At 39.3% G+C, this 17934-nt stretch overlaps 1 protein-coding gene across 2 annotated transcripts in view; it reads right to left on the bottom strand.

The window, feature by feature from the left end:
• Positions 1-17934, bottom strand: part of lamb3 (laminin subunit beta 3) — a 29148-nt gene that overhangs the window by 4416 nt on the left and 6798 nt on the right. For both annotated transcript variants that reach the window (XM_030728580.1, XM_030728581.1), the window contains exons 3-18: positions 17336-17450; positions 16995-17068; positions 16602-16793; positions 16043-16106; positions 15735-15928; positions 13068-13188; positions 11438-11626; positions 11141-11296; positions 9721-9914; positions 7087-7183; positions 1815-2181; positions 1512-1669; positions 1124-1335; positions 710-916; positions 422-566; positions 101-308 (exon numbers count right to left, since the gene is read on the bottom strand). In XM_030728580.1, the coding sequence (XP_030584440.1) occupies positions 101-308; positions 422-566; positions 710-916; positions 1124-1335; positions 1512-1669; positions 1815-2181; positions 7087-7183; positions 9721-9914; positions 11141-11296; positions 11438-11626; positions 13068-13188; positions 15735-15928; positions 16043-16106; positions 16602-16793; positions 16995-17068; positions 17336-17450 (2693 nt within the window). The remainder of the gene's footprint in view (positions 1-100; positions 309-421; positions 567-709; positions 917-1123; positions 1336-1511; positions 1670-1814; positions 2182-7086; positions 7184-9720; positions 9915-11140; positions 11297-11437; positions 11627-13067; positions 13189-15734; positions 15929-16042; positions 16107-16601; positions 16794-16994; positions 17069-17335; positions 17451-17934) is intronic.

Here is a 17934-nt window from a genome sequence, read left to right as displayed (position 1 = left end):
TACAGACAGTGGGAGCCTCCAAAGCTGGTAATTGTTTGAAAAACAAACAAAAAAACAATATCTTATAACAGTAATTTGACAGTAAACTGTGAGTATCCACCTGGCATCCTGGGCATCCTGCAACAGTTTTTTGGCTGCATCTAGTTGTGGCTCAGCCTCCTTCAGTACGGCTGTGCTGTCTGGCAGATTGACTGCCAAATTCTTCAGCTCCTCCAGCTTCCTCTTCAGTGTTGCTAAGCTGAGGGGCAGTTTGGCATTCAGGATCCAGTTGCTCACCTCCTGGATTTGGGTCAGGTTGGATGATGGATCTGGATACCAAAATGAGAAAAGGAGTGACATCTCATTATCACCCTCTATTATGCACAGTGAAACTTCACCCTCCTTCTATAAATAATTTCAACAACCCTTAAACAATCAGTACCTGAAAGGAAGTCTTTGAGCTCTTTCACAATGCTGCGTGTCTCCTTTAGGTCATCTTCTAGCTCATCTCTGGCTTGTTTTAGCTTACTGGAGAGCTTCTCTGTAGACTCCCTCACCTGATTAGTTGTCTCCTGTGTTTTCTGGAGCTGTGAACATATTAAAATTGAATAATTACTTCAAATATCTAAACTGCTTAATAATCTGGGAATAATTTCTATGAAATATAAAATTGCTATTATTTGTAGTAATACAATGATGTAGCTGCGGAACTGATGAAATAAGTCTACACCTTATCTGCAGCATCTGTGATCTTCCCAGAGAGTTTGTCAAGTCTTTCCTTCACATCCTTAGCATCAGTGTTTGCCCTCTTGCTCAGAGGCAAAGCACCCACACACTTTCCTTCCTTTTCACAGGCTGGGTTTCCATCTTGTGGACACAAATCTCCAACCTCACACTGGACAGGGGTGCAGGGCTCAGAGTGAACAATGCCACACACCTGAAAAACAAAGTTAGAGGTGAAGCCCAATGAATATCACTAGTCAGAAAGCTATAAAATGAACTTTCCCCATGCACTACCTCAGGAAAAACAACTTTGCACACAAAGCAGACAAAATATGATGAACTTTCTGGATCGTGTTTGCACTGAAATATAGGATCAAGAAGTTTTTGTCTGTCACAAAACATGATCAGTCCTACTAGTTACCTGTTTGGCAACAGGAGTGAGGTTGGGTTGGGAGGCCATGCTGTTGTTCAGTTTGTCAAGATCTCTGGTGTTGGCTGGCTGTACTTGACTCTGAATGTCTTTAATTTCTTCTTGGATATTAGTGGATTCCTTGATTGTGTATATGCTGGCCTCAACATTTTTGGTGGCATTTGTAGACTCATGGTAGGCATTTTTGATGATAGTAAATGCTCCTGCAAAGATAGGAAAAGTCAACTTGATTTTATGCTGTCAGTGTAATGATGTTTGTGCCACAGATCTGTGGCATAAACATCATTACTTCTTTAGGTTCCTGTTACTTAATATATGCATAAAAAAAGATAATAATAACGCATCTGTAGAATTACACTGCCTCGTTAGTTTTTCTGACCCGTATTGCTAGGACTGATGGACTCCTTGGCATCTCTCTTGGCATTGTGCAGCTGAGTGAGGCTGACCAGCAGGTTGTGCAGTTTGTCCAGGTCAGAGTCCAAACCAGGAGTTCTCACGAGGGGTGAAAGGTCATTTTCAACTTGATTCACCTTGTCCCTTGGAGATTATATTATGAGTGAGAAAACCAGCATAGAGTGATTGAATTGAAATCATAAAAATCCATAAACACATCTGGAAAGTTTTTTTAAAGAGTGATTAGTACTTGTTAAACCCAGAAATAAATTATCAAGCAGTTTCTCACCTGAACTTGTCCAGCTGAGAAAGAGCATCATTAACCTTTCCAGCAGTAATTGGTGGAAGGGAGATAGAGTCCTGGATCAGTTTCAGATTGGACTCCAGGACACGAATGCGGGGCCCAAAGTCACCAGCAGTCACAGAATGAAAAGGAAATCTGGAAGAAAGCCTTTCCAGAGCTAAGGTGAGGTTCTTTTGTTGGGCATCTAGGCTAAAGAAGCAGGAGGGACATAATTCACAATCAGGGAAGGAGTCACAGTGGCCACGACTGCAGGAGTTGCATTGAGCTCCAGTGATGCCCAGTCGACACAAACAGACTCCTGACTGCTTGTCACAAACTCCTGGAAGGGTTCCCTCAGCATCACAGTGACACGCTGGTTAAAATGCAATCAGAAGACACTCAGGTCAGTCACAAACATTTTATTTGAAGAAGTGTTGTAAAAGGGAAATGCTGAATATACAGAAACACACTGTGGTCAGAAGTTTGCATATACTCATCATAGGCATGAATGTCATCATAATATTGAACTTTTAATGATTTCTTTGAATTGTTCTTTTTCTAGGGTGGAATAATGGAATAATGCATTCCAGCAGGATAATGAAGTCATTATCCTGCTGGAATGCCCAATTTTGTCCAAGTTTAAACCATTGCTAAAAAAGACACCAAATTCAGAATTTTTTTGAATGCAGATTTGTTGTGTAAACTATACATATGCACTGTGAAAACAATGCAGTCTTCATCAAGCAATGATGTGATGAGGTCCTGATGTTTCTAAACATGAGAGGGAAGAAACAACGATTCTACATTCATCCAACTATCACAAGAAAGCTGCAGGAAGGAGAATTTCATGGTTTGATCCAGGAGTTGAAACTGCATCACAGCCCCTTTCGGGATATCAGTGGGGCAGTTTGAGCTCAGCATATCTGAGGAGGCAGAGAATTTCAGTGGCTCATTTGACTTGGAGCAGTGTGTATCTGTGTGTCTGAGGAAAAATAGTATAATTTTATTATTCCCACATTCCTGGCTATTCAGTATATTGGTGCGCATTTGGAGATATGACTGTCATGGTCCTGGGTCGGTGCCCAGTGTTTTGAGTTCTTTTGTGAAGTTCTGTTTTGTTGTATTATTCGGGTTGTGTTTCTTGGCTTTTCTCACTGTTTAGGTTCTGTTTGTTATTGTTTTGTATTCAGTTCTTGGGTTTTGGTTATTGCTTTTATTCTGTTTTCCTGGGTCTGTGTCTGTGTTCCTGTGCTCTTGTCTTTCCTGTGTCGTGACCCCTTTTAGTGTTCAGTTCCCTTCCTGGTGTATTCGTGTGTGTTTGGTATTTATTCTGTGTATCCTAGTCCTCGTGTTCTGTTAAGTCTGCGTGTGTGTCATAGTCACATTTTATTTTGACAGTCTCGTGTTCCCTGTGCTTTGTGTTTAGTTTTGCTTCCCCTGTGTTATTAGTTTCATTTGTTTCATCTGTTGTTCCCTGTTGTTTCCATGCTCCCTGATTTTCTTGTGTGTATTTAAGCCCTCAGGTTTTCTCTGTTCTTTGTTGTGGTGTCATCAGTGTTTCCCTCCCTTGCTTATTTGCTTGAAAAATCTAACTTGATCCAAAAAAATAAATGCTATAAATTTGTGAAATTTGTGAAATGACGGTCGGTGTAAATGGGTGCATTAAGAAATTTATTGTGGGCCAAGCAGCGAAGCTGCGGGTACCCATAGTGATCGTAGGCTTTCTATCATGTGATCAATCTGGCACCTTTCCTTAAGACAGTTTCATTATCATTTTCCCCACCTTATGTGCCACTACCTTGAGTGCCACATTGGGGCAAAGCTGGACTTGCAGTTGCGACAGTAACTTGTGCGGCCAATTTTGAAAATTGATGTACCGTTGAAATTCTTGCATGATTACCATTTTGGATGTTTTTGCCGTGTTGAATTTCATGGAAATCCTTTGAAAGTTTTCATGGGTCACAAAATGTGCCCAGTGTTTACCAGAATTGACTCAGATCATCTTCAGGCCAAGTCTCACAAAGTTACTCGATGAATTTTGGATTTTCCAAAGCCCTTTCCCATCAAAGCCAAACAAAATCTGTGGCAGATTTTTTTCCCCAGTAGTCAAACAGGAACTGAGGTCATATCTTGACAATGGTTTGACCTATCAAAACCAAACTTGGTAGGTAGATTTGAGACCAGTTGCAAAGAAAGCATGAGAACTTTAGTGACATTTGTGTTTTGACCAATAACATCTTGTGTGTTTGGATTAACAATAAAATTTGTGTGTATGCTAATGATAACTGGCAAATTTTGATGTTGACTGAATTGACTGAGCCACCATATTGGATTTTATACAAAGTGAAACAAAATTTTTCACTGGTCACAACTTTTGTAAGATTTTCATGAAATTTGGTACATAGGCTATGATCTTCAGAGCAAGTTTCACAAAAGTTATCTCATTTCGTTTTAGCTGCAGAAGCATTTTTCCCATAACAGCTAATTCAATTTGATGGCAAAGCTGCCAAAAAGTATGTGAGCTTATATCTTGGCATGTGAACTTATATCTTGGCAATGTCTATCAAGACCACACTTCACAGTAGTTCTTTGGACCCCTCCCTCAGGCCACACAAGGAATTTGGTGGCATTACACCTTTGGGGAGGCCTTGTAATTAACAAAAATATATTTTACATACAACTTTCCGGCAGATCTTAACACCTCCTCCTTGCTATTCTCACAAATTCTTTCCTCGCAATTGTCACATCTCACTGCTTGGCCTGTTGGGAATTTTTATCTCTTTGATATTAGTATTTTACTGCTACTATTTTATATTATTTATTAGTACCTATATTAGTTTCACACACTGGATTAATAAACACTGTAGGTTTTAGATCAGTAGAATAAAACTGAGGCCTGTTGTTTTCACTCCCTCAGATGCTCAGGGCCTCTGAGGGAGGCCCTGCTAAAACCACTCTCATCTATATTTAGAAGCATCACTTTTAACCTAACACTGCATCACCTTTTTAATAAAGTTCAAGTTGTGCCCTGAAATTTGGGTTTGAAGACCCATCTATGTTTGTGTAATGTGAACAAAGCCTGGGAATAACTTTTGTATACTTAGATAAACGTTTTATAGTGGGCATATTAACAGCTGTCAGTGGGAGTATTTTTGGGGAGGTAGGTTCAGCTGGGAAGAAGTCTTTTATATTAAAAGCTGTTAGAACCTGCACAAAGGGCAGTGGAACTAGTGGAGCCCAAAGGTGATTTAGGGGATGACACTTTATGTAAATTAGGAGGGGTCAAAGGCAAGTGGGCAGTTACCATCTTTAAAGGTATAAAATAAGGTGCTTGTTCTTTGTCTGACCCTTTTTTTTTTAACTTTTACACACTTACCTTTTGCTCTTCCCTATTCTGTCCTCTTCTTCTTCTTTTCATTTCTTTCTCTGTCTCTTTGTTTCTCTTTTCTTCTCGCCCGGTGTGTGTATCCTACTCTTAATGCTGTTACTGTCTGCATTTTGGTTTTTGTTTTGTGTCTAATAAATATGTCTAATAAACAGCCTTCACCAAAACCTGCTGATCCCAGTGATTTTTTTGGAAACTTTGGTTTTAACTGAGTTTGAATTTTTGGCCAAGAGGAACATGGACACCCCTAAAATTATAACCGATATTTCCTCGCAATTGTCACAATTGCCCTCCATTGCTGTTTGAAGCTTACAGTGGTATGCAAAAGTTTGGGCACCCCTGATAATGTTCATGATTTTCCTTCATAAATCATTGGTTGTACAGCAGTTTCAGTTAAATAAATCATATAGCAGATGAACACAGTGATATTTGAGAAGTGAAATTAAGTTTATAGGATTTACAGAAAGTGTCAATAATATTCAGGTCTGGGGACTGAGATGGCCATTCCAGAACTTTGTACTTGTTCCTCTACATGAATGCCTTAGCAGATTTTGAGCATTGTTTAGGGTCGTTGTTTTGTTGAAGTATCCAGCCCCGGCACAGCTTCAACTTTGTCACTGATTCTTGAACATTGTTCTCAAGAATCTGCTGATATTGACTGGAATCCATGCGACCCTCAACTTTAACAAGATTTCCAGTACCTGCACTGGCCACACAGCCCCACAGCATGATGGGACCACCACCAAATTTTACTGTGGGTAGCAAATATTTGTCTTGGAATGCTGTGTTCTTTTTCCTTCATGCATACCACCCCTTGTTAAGTCCAAATAACTCAGTTTTAGTTCCATCAGTCCACAGCACCTTAATCCAAAATGAAGCTGGCTTGTTCACATGTGCTTTAGCATACCTCAAGCGACTCTGTCTGTGGCGTGTGCGCAGAAAAGGCTTCTTCTACTCTCCCATACAGCCTCTCTTTGTGCAAAGTGTGCTGAATAGTTAAACAATGCACAGTGACACCATCTGCAGCAAGATGATGTTGTAGGTCTTTGGAGCTGCTCTGTGGGTTGACTGTGACTGTTCTCACCATCCTTCTCCTCTGCCTATCTGAGATTTTTCTTGACCTGCCACTTTGGGCCTTAACTAGAACTGTGCCTGTGGTCTTCCATTTCCTCACTATGTTCCTCACAGTGGAAACTGTCGGCTGAAATCTCTGAGATAGCTTTTTGTATCCTTTCCCTAAACCATGACGTTGAACAATCTTTGTTTTCAGGTCATTTGAGAGTTGTTTTGAGGCTCCCATGTTGCCACTCTTCAGAGAAGATGCAAAGACGAGAAACACTTGCAACTGGCCACCTTAACCCTGTCTCATAATTGGATTCACCTGTGTATGTAGGTCAAGGATCAATGAGGTTACAAAGCAAATTTTGTGTTCCAATAATTAGTGCTAAAGGTATTCAAATCAATAAAATGACAAGGGTGCCCAAACTTATGCACCTACCTAATTTTGTTTAAATAATTGTTGCACACTTTCTGTAAATCCTATAAACTTCATTTCACTTCGTTTGTCTGCAATATGATCTATTTAACTGAAATTGCTGATTCAAACAACCAATGATTTATAATGGAAAATCATGAAAAATATCAGGGGTGCCCAAACTTTTTCATACCACTGTACCATAGCACACCTTCAGGAGTTTAGTGGAGCCCAAGCTTCAATGTGTCAGGGCTGTGGCAGCAAACAGGACCAACACACTAACACACTATTGGTGTTGGCCAATAGTTTAACAAGAGGCTTTTCAAAATAAAAAAGGTGTATGATTCTTGGAGTTTTCTCTATATAAATGAAACTGAATTGAACTGGGAAAAAAAAGAGCCATGGAGTGGCTGACTTACGTTGGCAACTTTTGAGAGGGTCTCCATATGTATTATCTGGGCACTCTGTACATGTTCGGCCTCCAAAGCCCGGTCTGCACTGACACTGACCAGTCAGCTGAAGAAGAAGAAGAAGAAAAAGAAGAAAAAAGATAATTAGTTTAAAATAATGTCAGCTGACAAACTCTGCCGGTGTGGAAAGCTGAGTTGCTACAAGACATAGTCGTAGGAACCGGGCGGGATGTGTCTCCCCCAATATTTGAGACAAATGCATTTGTCCCACCCAAAAATTACACCATAGAGGAGAAAAATACATGATTTTGAAATCTTTAACTTGTGTGCTTTTATTTTGAAGGCACAACATAGTGTCATGCCACTGTGCTCCCCCCACGCCCCTCTGAATGGTTCTGAGTGTTTGGGAGGTGGGAGACAGCAGCAGGAGTGAGAAACGGTAAAATGGTCTGTCGGGAATGTTGCCATGATATTAAAAAGTGAATAATTTGTTCATTGAATTATTTGTGAGGGTTCTTTCATGTCAGAATATTGTTTAAGTAAAGAACCAGTTCTATTGCCAGTCAACCTACATAAATGCATTTTTGAATGTTTTAAATGTTGAATGTTGAATGTATTAAATGTTTTTGACCAATAAAACATATCAACCTTGCACTTTTTGTGCTATTAAATTATTTTTGTGCTTTTGAAATATTTAGCTTCCTAGTACCAGTGCGGCCACCTGATAAAGTAAGTGTACAGCACCAGAATGATATGGTCATTATGCTTGATAAAAGACGCAACCCATTTTGTTTGGTGGTTTGCCCACATCTTATGATTATAAAACATATACATATGTAAATTATACATGCAATAATATAGGTGTACACAACACTATTTTTCCAAGAAACATTTGAAATAGAAGAAAGTAAAGTAGGGATCAATTTACAGAGATAATTCATTCAGTTAGTCTCCTTGCACTGTCTCTTTATTGCCTCATTAAGGGTTTATAACAGTGGGTGTGGTTCTGTAACAAACATAAGGTACTTGATACATAAGGTTAACGCAGAAGAGGATAATAAACTGAAAAATATAGCCTTATCCTAATGTTTTAACAGCAGTATGATTCAGACAAACTTAGTTACTACAGCACCAAAAGTGTTTCATTACTTATGTCTTGTCCAACGCACAGCGTACAACACCCAAGATAAGTCCCAAAGCATAAGTTGCTCTCTCTCAATCTCTGCCATTTCTCCCATATCGGTTTCTCTTCTCTGGCTCCCTGTTAAATCCAGAATTGAATTAAAAATTCTCTTCACATCCAAGGTAAATGGACTAGTCCTTATATAGCGTTTTTCTACTCAGTATGAGCACTTAAAGCGCTTATACAACATGTTTTACATTCACCTATGCACTCCCATTCATACAAGCACTTCCATGTTTACTAAGCTAAGTGCTTTTAATTGGCTAACATTCACACACATTCATACTCCGACGGGACGGTCGGAGAGCAACTTGGGGTTAAGTATCTTGCCCAAGGATACATTGGCATGTAGCCTGGAGTAGCCAGGAATCGAACCGCTGACCTTCCGTAGGTGACCTGCTCTACCTACTAAACTACAGCTAAGGTTTTGAATAATCAGGCCCCATCTTATCTTAAAAAACCTCTTAATACCATATCACCCCAATCACACTGCAGGGTTACTATTTGTTAAGATTACGCTTAAAACTTACCTTTTTGATAGAGGTTTTAGTTAGGGCTGGATGAAGTGACCTTGAACCATCCCTTAGTTATGCTGCAATAGACCTAGGCTGCTGGTGGTTCCCATAATGCATAATATAGTATTTCTTTTCATTCACCTCTTTTTACTCTGTTTATGCACCACTCCACAGTTAATCATTAGTTTTTATTAATCTGGCTCGCTTCCACAGCATGTCTTTGGTCCTGCCTCTCTCCCCTCAGTGCCAGCTGATTGTGGCAGATGACTGCCCTTCCCTGTAGGGTAATTACCATACAATGGTTGCCTTGAAGTGACTGTTGTGATTTGGTGCTATATGAATAAAACTGAATTGAACTCAAAGTATATTTGCTGTTTCAGCATCCCAATTCAGGCAGAATTTGGGATTTTAAGGTCATTTTAGTCACACTGCTTTATTCATTTTGTAAAACCTCCAAAAAAATTTATCCAGATTTTACGTAACAATCAATTGACTGAGATTACTATATTTTTTCAGGTAGCATTTACTGGATCAAATTTACACTAAGCTGTCATTTTATTCATGTAACACACCAATTTATTTTGCAATCTCTTTTTAAAGTCAATGAGCAATTAGTACAGTAACTGAATAAATGTGAATTTCACATTAAATGAAATTGAAAAAAAAGAAATAATTAGCCTATGTTGTTCTGTGATTTAGACAGTTCAAAGCTAGGGAAAATTGAAAACTGAGAACTGTTGGCTACATTTGAATATATTTAATAGTTCCATCTTTAATTTAATACAATGGCTTAGCTTAGTCACATGAAAAGCAAGCAAACACACTTTTGACAGCAATGGATGCACAGATTTGTTCTGTCCTTTGAAAAGCCTTTTCTATAGTGTTCTTACAGCATAACAGCAATTGCATCTCAACAGTCTTGACTGGAATGGTTTGGGATCATACCTGATCACATGAATCACTGGTTGACCTGGTGGGATCACAGCTGCAGGGTTTGCAGCTTCCTGACAGGAATGGTTTCCAGTAGCCTTTTGCACACAAATTGCAGGTCATACCGTGGAAGTGGGGACGACAAGGACACTTGCCAGTCAGTGGGTCACATACATCTGAAAGTGAGCCATCTGGAGAACAGGAACACTCTGGACAACAGGAGTAAGTCAGAATTAGGAGAACTGGACACTTCACACATTCAGTGACACTAAAAGTTCTATTTATCTGTCATGTTTGATAGAACTGACTGATTAAATATTAATATTAATGTAGGTATTCATTGTCTTTTTCATTTTCAAAATGTATACTGTTCGACAGCATATGAATATTTAAACACATACAGTAATCTAAATAGACCCATAAAGGCTATATAAATGAAAACTGAATTGAATTGAAAAAAGTGGAGAAAAAAATGTGTCATTGGATGAATGTGACTTCCATACAATAATAAGAGTGTTGAGGGTAGAAATGAATATTTACAAATAGATTTTCAAAGTAAATAATTGTTCTGCAATGCAGCTGTACTCTTCAGTACTATCTATCCTCCGAGTTTGAAGTGAATATGCGGCATGGTTAGTGAGATTCTGATAGTGATGGAAAGTGTCCCCCTGCCTCTCGGTATTTGACACAAAAAATTGACCTCTGACCTTCACGTCAAGGTCGCCAAGATTCGAACTCGAGATTTTTAGTACGTGCCACTATGGTGTGAATTTAAATGTTCTGTCCTACCTCATGTAGTTCTCAAGTTATTGTGTTCACAAGATTTTCAGAAAACTTGACCCCTGACCTCGATGTGACTGAGATTCAAACTCATCTGATGTTTTGAGTAGATGCATCCATGATGTGAATTTTAATCTACGGTATACGTTGCACAGTTACTGACATACTGAAAGCATAATGTAGAGATAAATGGACAGACATACACACAGATGGAAAAGTGATCCCTAAGATCTCCCTGCCACAAAAAGGAAACAGATAAGTCGTTGTTTGTGTTTAATATGGAAGCATGCATGGTAACAAATATTTTGTTCTTCTCACAAAATATGTGGTGCCAATTGTGATAATGGATTATTTGGAAGGGAGAAATTTTTAACATAGATCTTATTCATGTGTTGGCAATTATCTGGAATGGGGAATCCCCTATCATTGTGGTCGTCACGTGCAATCCAGACCAGCCGCTATATTCTCCGTGAGCAGAAACACTCTGTTTACGTACTTAGTGTCTTTTGTGGTGAGTGTCAGCATGGAGTATGCTGAACTAAAACTTTGCTTTCTGCGTGGTGACTGATGAAGACTTTCCATAATATCAAAGAAAATACTCATATTTTTACTCCTGTACAGCTAAGCTTTGATGTACGGGTGTTAGGTGACTCACGGGTGCACCCCAGAGGTTTGGAGGAGCTCAGGCCATAATATCCTCTCTTACATCGGTCACAGCGGGGACCCTCCACATTCACTTTACAATGACAGGAACCTGTGCTGTCGTCACACCTGCCCCCATTCACTGTCCCCTCAGCACTGCAGATACAGCCTGGCACCAACATGACAACACAAACATCAGCTATTCATCATGCACTTTATGCACACAAAAAGCACTTCGAAACATTCATTGTGATTTTTGTAACGCACTATACTTGGTATGTAAGTGAACTGAGATTTTCATTTCACTTACGTATGCAGGCATCAGGACGATCCATTCGACTGTGGGGGTTTGGCTGGTATCCTGGAACACACTGGTCACACTTTGGCCCTGTGGTGTGGTGCATACAACCTTCACACACACCTCCGCTCCTCCGTCCACTGGCCTCATAAACTGCCTGATCGAAGTGACAGTGTTGGGCATGGTTGTTACACTCACAGCCTGAGGAAAAGACAAAAAAGTTGCATAATATGCCTTATTAATTAAAATGAAGAAATAATTATGCTATTTTATCAATAGAAAACACCTAAAGGGAACCTATTCTGCTCGCCTATTTTCTGTCGCTTATTTTTTCATATAGGTATGTTACAAATAAATCAAAGTTCCCACATGGCTTAAACATTCACACCACTGGATAGAGCCTTTAAATACAAACAAAATGACCCCGTTCATGTTAAAATTGGTTTTCAAATAAGGAAGTTATGACATTTTAAGTGAAAAAAAAACATGCAATTAAGTGAAGAAAGTTTGTGACCTTTAGAAAGCTTTCTTTGAATATAAATGGCCATAACTTCCATATTTCCCAACAGAATCAAATGAAATTTGGAATGTAATTAGTTTTTAATAAGGACATGTCGGTACAATTTTTAAACCAAATATTTAGTGATTAATCATAAAATATCTAAACTATCCTTACAAAAATCACATATAATGCATTAAAATTTATGAATGAAATTATAATTGTCAATTTAATATGTTTTTACAGCATGATGATGCAATATATAGAAGATTTCATGACTATGTGTTGGTTTAGTTGGGCAGAAATTATGTGCATTTTTCTTTGATTTTCAGGTGGCCGTGAACCAGCCGGTCAGACCTCCTAAATTCTGGCACTCCAAAAACCACTTTTGCATCTACAGATTTGAATGAAACTTCACCAACAGAAAGAAAAAAGGCTGGATTAAATTCCTGCATACCTTTGAATCAATCCTATAAGTCTGAAGTGTGACTTTATGTCAATTGAATTGGAGCCAAATCTTCGATGCAACCAAGAAGACAGAAATCTTGAACCGACCAAAAAAAAAAAAAAAAAAAAAAAAAACGAAAACAAAGCAGAAGAGTAGGACTTCCTCTAGGTAATACTAGGAAATTTAAAGGAAATAACCACTTGCAAGCCAATCAAAAACCCTAATTTCAGACAGACCCCTGTGCCGTAGTTGAACGCTGTGCACGCAGGCGTGTTGGAAAAATCAACTGAACGTGTAATCGGGGATCCTAACATACCTAATATATATATTCTTATTCTTTATCTTTAAATGCATCTCAGAAATTGTTATAACTATTTTGAGCTGCTAGAGCAATTATGACTCTCCAGCGGCTGGAGGAATGCCTTGGGAATGCCTTGTGTCCCCCAGATGTGCTGGAGGAGGTGGCCAGGGAGAGAGAGGTCTAAGTGTCTGAGCTTAGACTGCTGAACTTAGACCTGAACGTGGAAAAAACAGAATAAAATGGCTAAATGGATGGCTGGCTAGCTGGCTGGATGGATAGATATTTCAAGTCTTTGAAATGACTTATAAATGACTTAAATGACTTACAATTAAAAAAAAAAAAGCAGCATTTTTAAGACTAGATTTTAAAGTGTAGCAGTTGTCGCAGGTCCTACGTTTGCAAGCATGAGTTTTGCCTTCCTCTGCAGGTCTCCAGGGTAGATCATTGTAGAGGTCAGCGCAGTGCTCACAGTTCACACCTGCTGTGTTATGTTGGCAGTCACACTGTGAGCTCACCTACAAAGAGACACAGAAAAAGGGTCTTTAACTAAAAGTAATTTACTCAAACTGTGATAGTGTGAAGGTCCCTGGTTTGAATCTAAGGCCCCAGCTGGGACTCAGGTTGGAGTGAGGAGTGAGGAGTTTGCATGTGTTGTTGCATGTTATGTTAATTGGTGATTCTAAATTGGCTTTAGGTGCGTGAGCATAAATGGTTGTCAGTGTCTCTGTATTAGCTCTGTGATAGACTAGAAACCAGTCTCCTGCACAATCACTATAGGTATTAAAGGCACTGCAATGGTTTGAATGATATCTAACTAATAGATTTCAATTTGTTCATGTAAATGGGGAGTCTTCTACAAACCGGATTCCAAAAAAGTTGGGACACTAAACAAATTGTGAATAAAAACTGAATGCAATGATGTGGAGGTGCCAACATCTAATATTTTATTCAGAATAGAACACAAATCACTGATCAAAAGTTTAAACTGAGAGAATGTATCATTTTAAGGGAAAAATATGTTGTTCCAAAATTTCATGGCATCAACAAATCCCAAAAAAGTTGGGACAAGTAGCAATAAGTGGCTGGAAAAAGGAAATTGAGCATATAACGAACAGCTGGAAGACCAATGAACACTAATTAGGTCAATTGACAACATGATTGGGTATAAAAAGAGCTTCTCAGAGTGTCAGTGTCTCTCTGAAGCCAAGATGGTAAGAGGATCACCAATTCCACCATTGTTGCGCAGAAAGATAGTGCAGCAATACCAGAATGGTGTTACCCAGCGTAAAATAGCAAAGACTTTCAAGTTATCATCATCAACTGTGCATAACATCATCAAAAGATTCAGAGAATCTGGAACAATCGCTGTGTGTAAGGGGCAAGGCCGTAAAACTCTACTGGATGCTCGTGATCTCCGGGCCCTTAAACGTCACTGCACCTCAAACAGGAATGCCACTGTCAAGGAAATAACAAAATGGGCTCAGGAATACTTCCAGAAAGCATTGTCAGTGAACACAATCCACCGTGCCATCCGCCATTGCCAGCTGAAACTCTACAGTGCAAAGAGGAAGCCATTTCTAAGCAAGCTCCACAAGCTCAGACGTTTGCACTGGGCCAGGGGTCTCTTAAAATGGAGTGTGGCAAAATGGAAGACTGCTCTGTGGTCAGATGAGTCACGATTTGAAGTTCTTTATGGAACACTGGGACGCCATGTCATCCGGACCAGAGAGGACAAGGATAACCCAAGTTGTTATCAACGCTCCGTTCAGAAGCCTGCATCACTGATGGTATGGGGTTGCATGAGTGCTTGTGGCATGGGCAGCTTGCATGGAAAGGCACCATTAATGCAGAGAACTATGTTCAGGCTCTAGCACAACATATGCTCACATCTAGACGTCATCTCTTTCAGGGAAGACCCTGCATTTTTCAACAAGATAATGCCAGACCACAGCAGCAATCACAACATCATAGGAGAAGGATCCGGGTACTGAAATGGCCAGCCTGCAGTCCAGATCTTTCACCTATAGAGAACATTTGGCGCATCATAAAGAGGAAGGTGCGACAAAGAAGGCCCAAGACCATTGAACAGTTAGAGGCCTGTATTAGACATTAATGGGAGAGCATTCCTATTTCTAAACTTGAGAAACTGGTCTCCTCTGTCCCCAGACGTCTGTTGAGTGTTGTAAGAAGAATGGGTGATGCCACACAGTGGTAAAAATGGCCTTGTCCCAACTTTTTTGGGATTTGTTGACGCCGTGTAATTTTGAAACAACATATTTTTCCCTTAAAATGATACATTCTCTCAGTTTAAACTTTTGATCTGTGATTTGTGTTCTATTCTGAATAAAATATTAGATGTTGGCACCTCCACATCATTGCATTCAGTTTTTATTCACAATTTGTTTAGTGTCCCAACTTTTTTGGAATCCGGTTTGTACAAACATTACGGTTAATTATAGAATTCCACAGGATTCTGTGTTAGGACCAATTTCTATTTACATTATACATGTTTCCCTTAGGCAGTATTATTAAAAGGTATTGCATTCATTTGGACCACTCAGGAACCCACATCAGGATGCTGTTCATCAACTACACTTCAACATTCTAACACAATCATCCCTAACATCCTGGTGGAGAAGTTGGTTGACTTGAACTTACCACCCCGACCTCCATCCCCCACCTGCTCCTGGATCAAAAACTTTTTGACCAACTGACCACAGGTTGTTAAGTCGGGGTCAGCTCCTCCACCCTGACACTCAGCACTGTCTGATTGTTAGGGGCAACTGTTTGTTGTGATTTGGCACAATATAATAAAAATGAATTTAATTGAATTCAGACACCCTCTCTATTTTCATTTTTGATAATGTTTATAGTTAAGGTTGGATCAGGTGACCCTGCATTAAACATTAAACGTAACTGGCAACAAAATATAAAGCATGTGCTGATATTCTCTTGTCAGTGGTCTGATGTAATTTGCTGTCAGTAATGCCTTTATAATGACTGACAGGAATGTAAAGAGTGATCATCAAATGAGTTTCAGTAAAATGCCCTGCATGCATACCTGTATAGTATTAGACAGAAGGTTGTTGCTGTATTCTTCTGGCAGACATCGGTTAGCATGTCCATGGCACATACAGCTGCCCATCACCCTCATCTCCTTCAGGGCGTAAAATCTACTGAAAGCCCTACCTGGCAGACGAGGAACTTCACCTAGCTCTGTGAGCCTCACCCTCAGCCCTGTTAACCCAGACACTTCTGTGGACAAAACAGACATCAGTCACTCAACTACAGACTTAAACTGGATGTACAGGCCATCCCAGCTTTGATCCAATGAATTGTTAAGGATATTATAGGACTTATAAGACTTACTTTCAATTTTTTGGCTTTTGGGAGCTGGGACATAAGCGTACTGATGGAAAGGACTGTACTCAATCTGGGGAAGAGAAATTAACATTTTAATTCTGTAAATACTTATCATTTTTGGATTCATTACAGAATGTTTGCAATACTGCATTACGTTTATTAAAATACTCTTATTGATGAATTCCTATTCAGGAAGATTTGGTATGTTGGGTATGTTATGTGTTTATTTGTGTTGACTTTAAAAGATGATCAAATATACATTAATAAAGATAAAATAAAGTCGTAATGAAAATTTATCAAAAAAGTATCTAATGCAGCAAAAGTTTTCTGTTTTCGAGTCTAATGTCAAGACTACATAGGGTCCTCTTGTGACAGGGGTATCTAAGAATATGCTTCAATAGAACAAAATAGATGACTATTTTGTTCTATTGAACAAAATAGTCATCTTCTTTTTTAAAAAAAAGAAGAAACAGGAAGCAAAGAAATTACATCGACAATTTGGCAAAACTGAAATTGAGATAATCAGCTAGGTTATTTAAAAACCAAAAACCAAAAACGTTGTTACTGTGTGATCTTGATATGGACTTGTTCCAGTAGGGGGCAGTGTGTAGCAGTATGTCTGGTCCAGAGAAAGAGGAGCTCTTGTGGGGACACCCGGAAATGCTTTTTGACAGTCTGTAGCCAAGTAGAGGGCGGGCTGCCACGTCTTGCCATTATCGAGTGTCTTCTCTATGACCAAGGCACTGGGACGAGGACCCTACAGATAAAAATCACCAATAAAAGGGAAACATAAAGTACTCTAAACTCTACATTTTTGTGTCAAAGCAGACAGCATGTGTTTGCAAAAGTATTACTGATTTACATTTAAAATTTTGATTTTGCATGTAAGATATTTTTAGTGGTTTAGAACCCGATGAATTTTCTCATTCAGTATGTTACTAAGGGCAGACTATCATACCTTGAATTTGAGCACCAGGTTGTCAAGCTGGAACAGGCTCTTGAGGTCGAGCTGAAGTGTAACTGGATTCAGCTCTGCAGGACAAACAAGCAGAGCAGCATTTCCATCACAACATAGTAGCTACAACATGCTACATAAGTTTGACCACAATTAATGTTTCTTATTTCTTTCTACTAGAGGACATACTTCAGCAGTGTTAGAAAATATAGCCATTTGGTGGTGAGGACAATTCAGAATATTCTGATATTGATAGAAAGTAAAGAGTAAATGTATATATATTTTATTGTCAGCATTAGTTCTTTTGCATGAGTACAGGTGAATTTCTTGCTTTCACTCCCCACCTTTCTTAGACTGCCACCATCTGTCTGGACTTGAAGTGGATAGAACATCCTGGACAGTGTGGGCCAGCTGACTGTTTGGGTTCCTGGAGTCGCATGGACAACATTTCATCCTTCCCTGAAAGGATTAAAACAAATTTTTTTTTTTTTTGCCTCTGTGAGATTTGGTGTATTGCATGTTGCATGGCAAGTGTGCGATTGTGACATTATTTGCCCTGAAACTGACCCATGGACTCAAAACCAGATTCTCTAAACTTCCTGCAATGCCAGCTAGATGAGCTCTGCTACATTGCAGCCTCCAATCACTGCTGTTTTAAATTTGTACACGCTCAGGAATATCAGGAGTAGTTTTTCCAGATATGAAAATGGTCCTCTGTAGTTGTAGAATAAAATTATGCAGCTGTTTCCCCAATCAGAGAGGAAAGCTAGTCTTCACATGGCAAAATTACTGGAATGTCTCCTTACCGTGACATGCAGAAGCAAAGATGCTGGACTTTTTTGCAATCACAAATTCCACTCAAGTTAGCAAGGGGCCACCTCCAGACATTAAAAAATAAATAAAGATCAGTGCAGATTTGCCAAAAACTATACTTCTAGGTACT

This window comes from Archocentrus centrarchus, chromosome 5 (assembly GCF_007364275.1).
Source record: "Archocentrus centrarchus isolate MPI-CPG fArcCen1 chromosome 5, fArcCen1, whole genome shotgun sequence".
NCBI lineage: Eukaryota > Metazoa > Chordata > Actinopteri > Cichliformes > Cichlidae > Archocentrus > Archocentrus centrarchus.
Note: the sequence above shows the minus strand (reverse complement) of the source record. Positions and strands in the feature narration are given on the sequence as shown.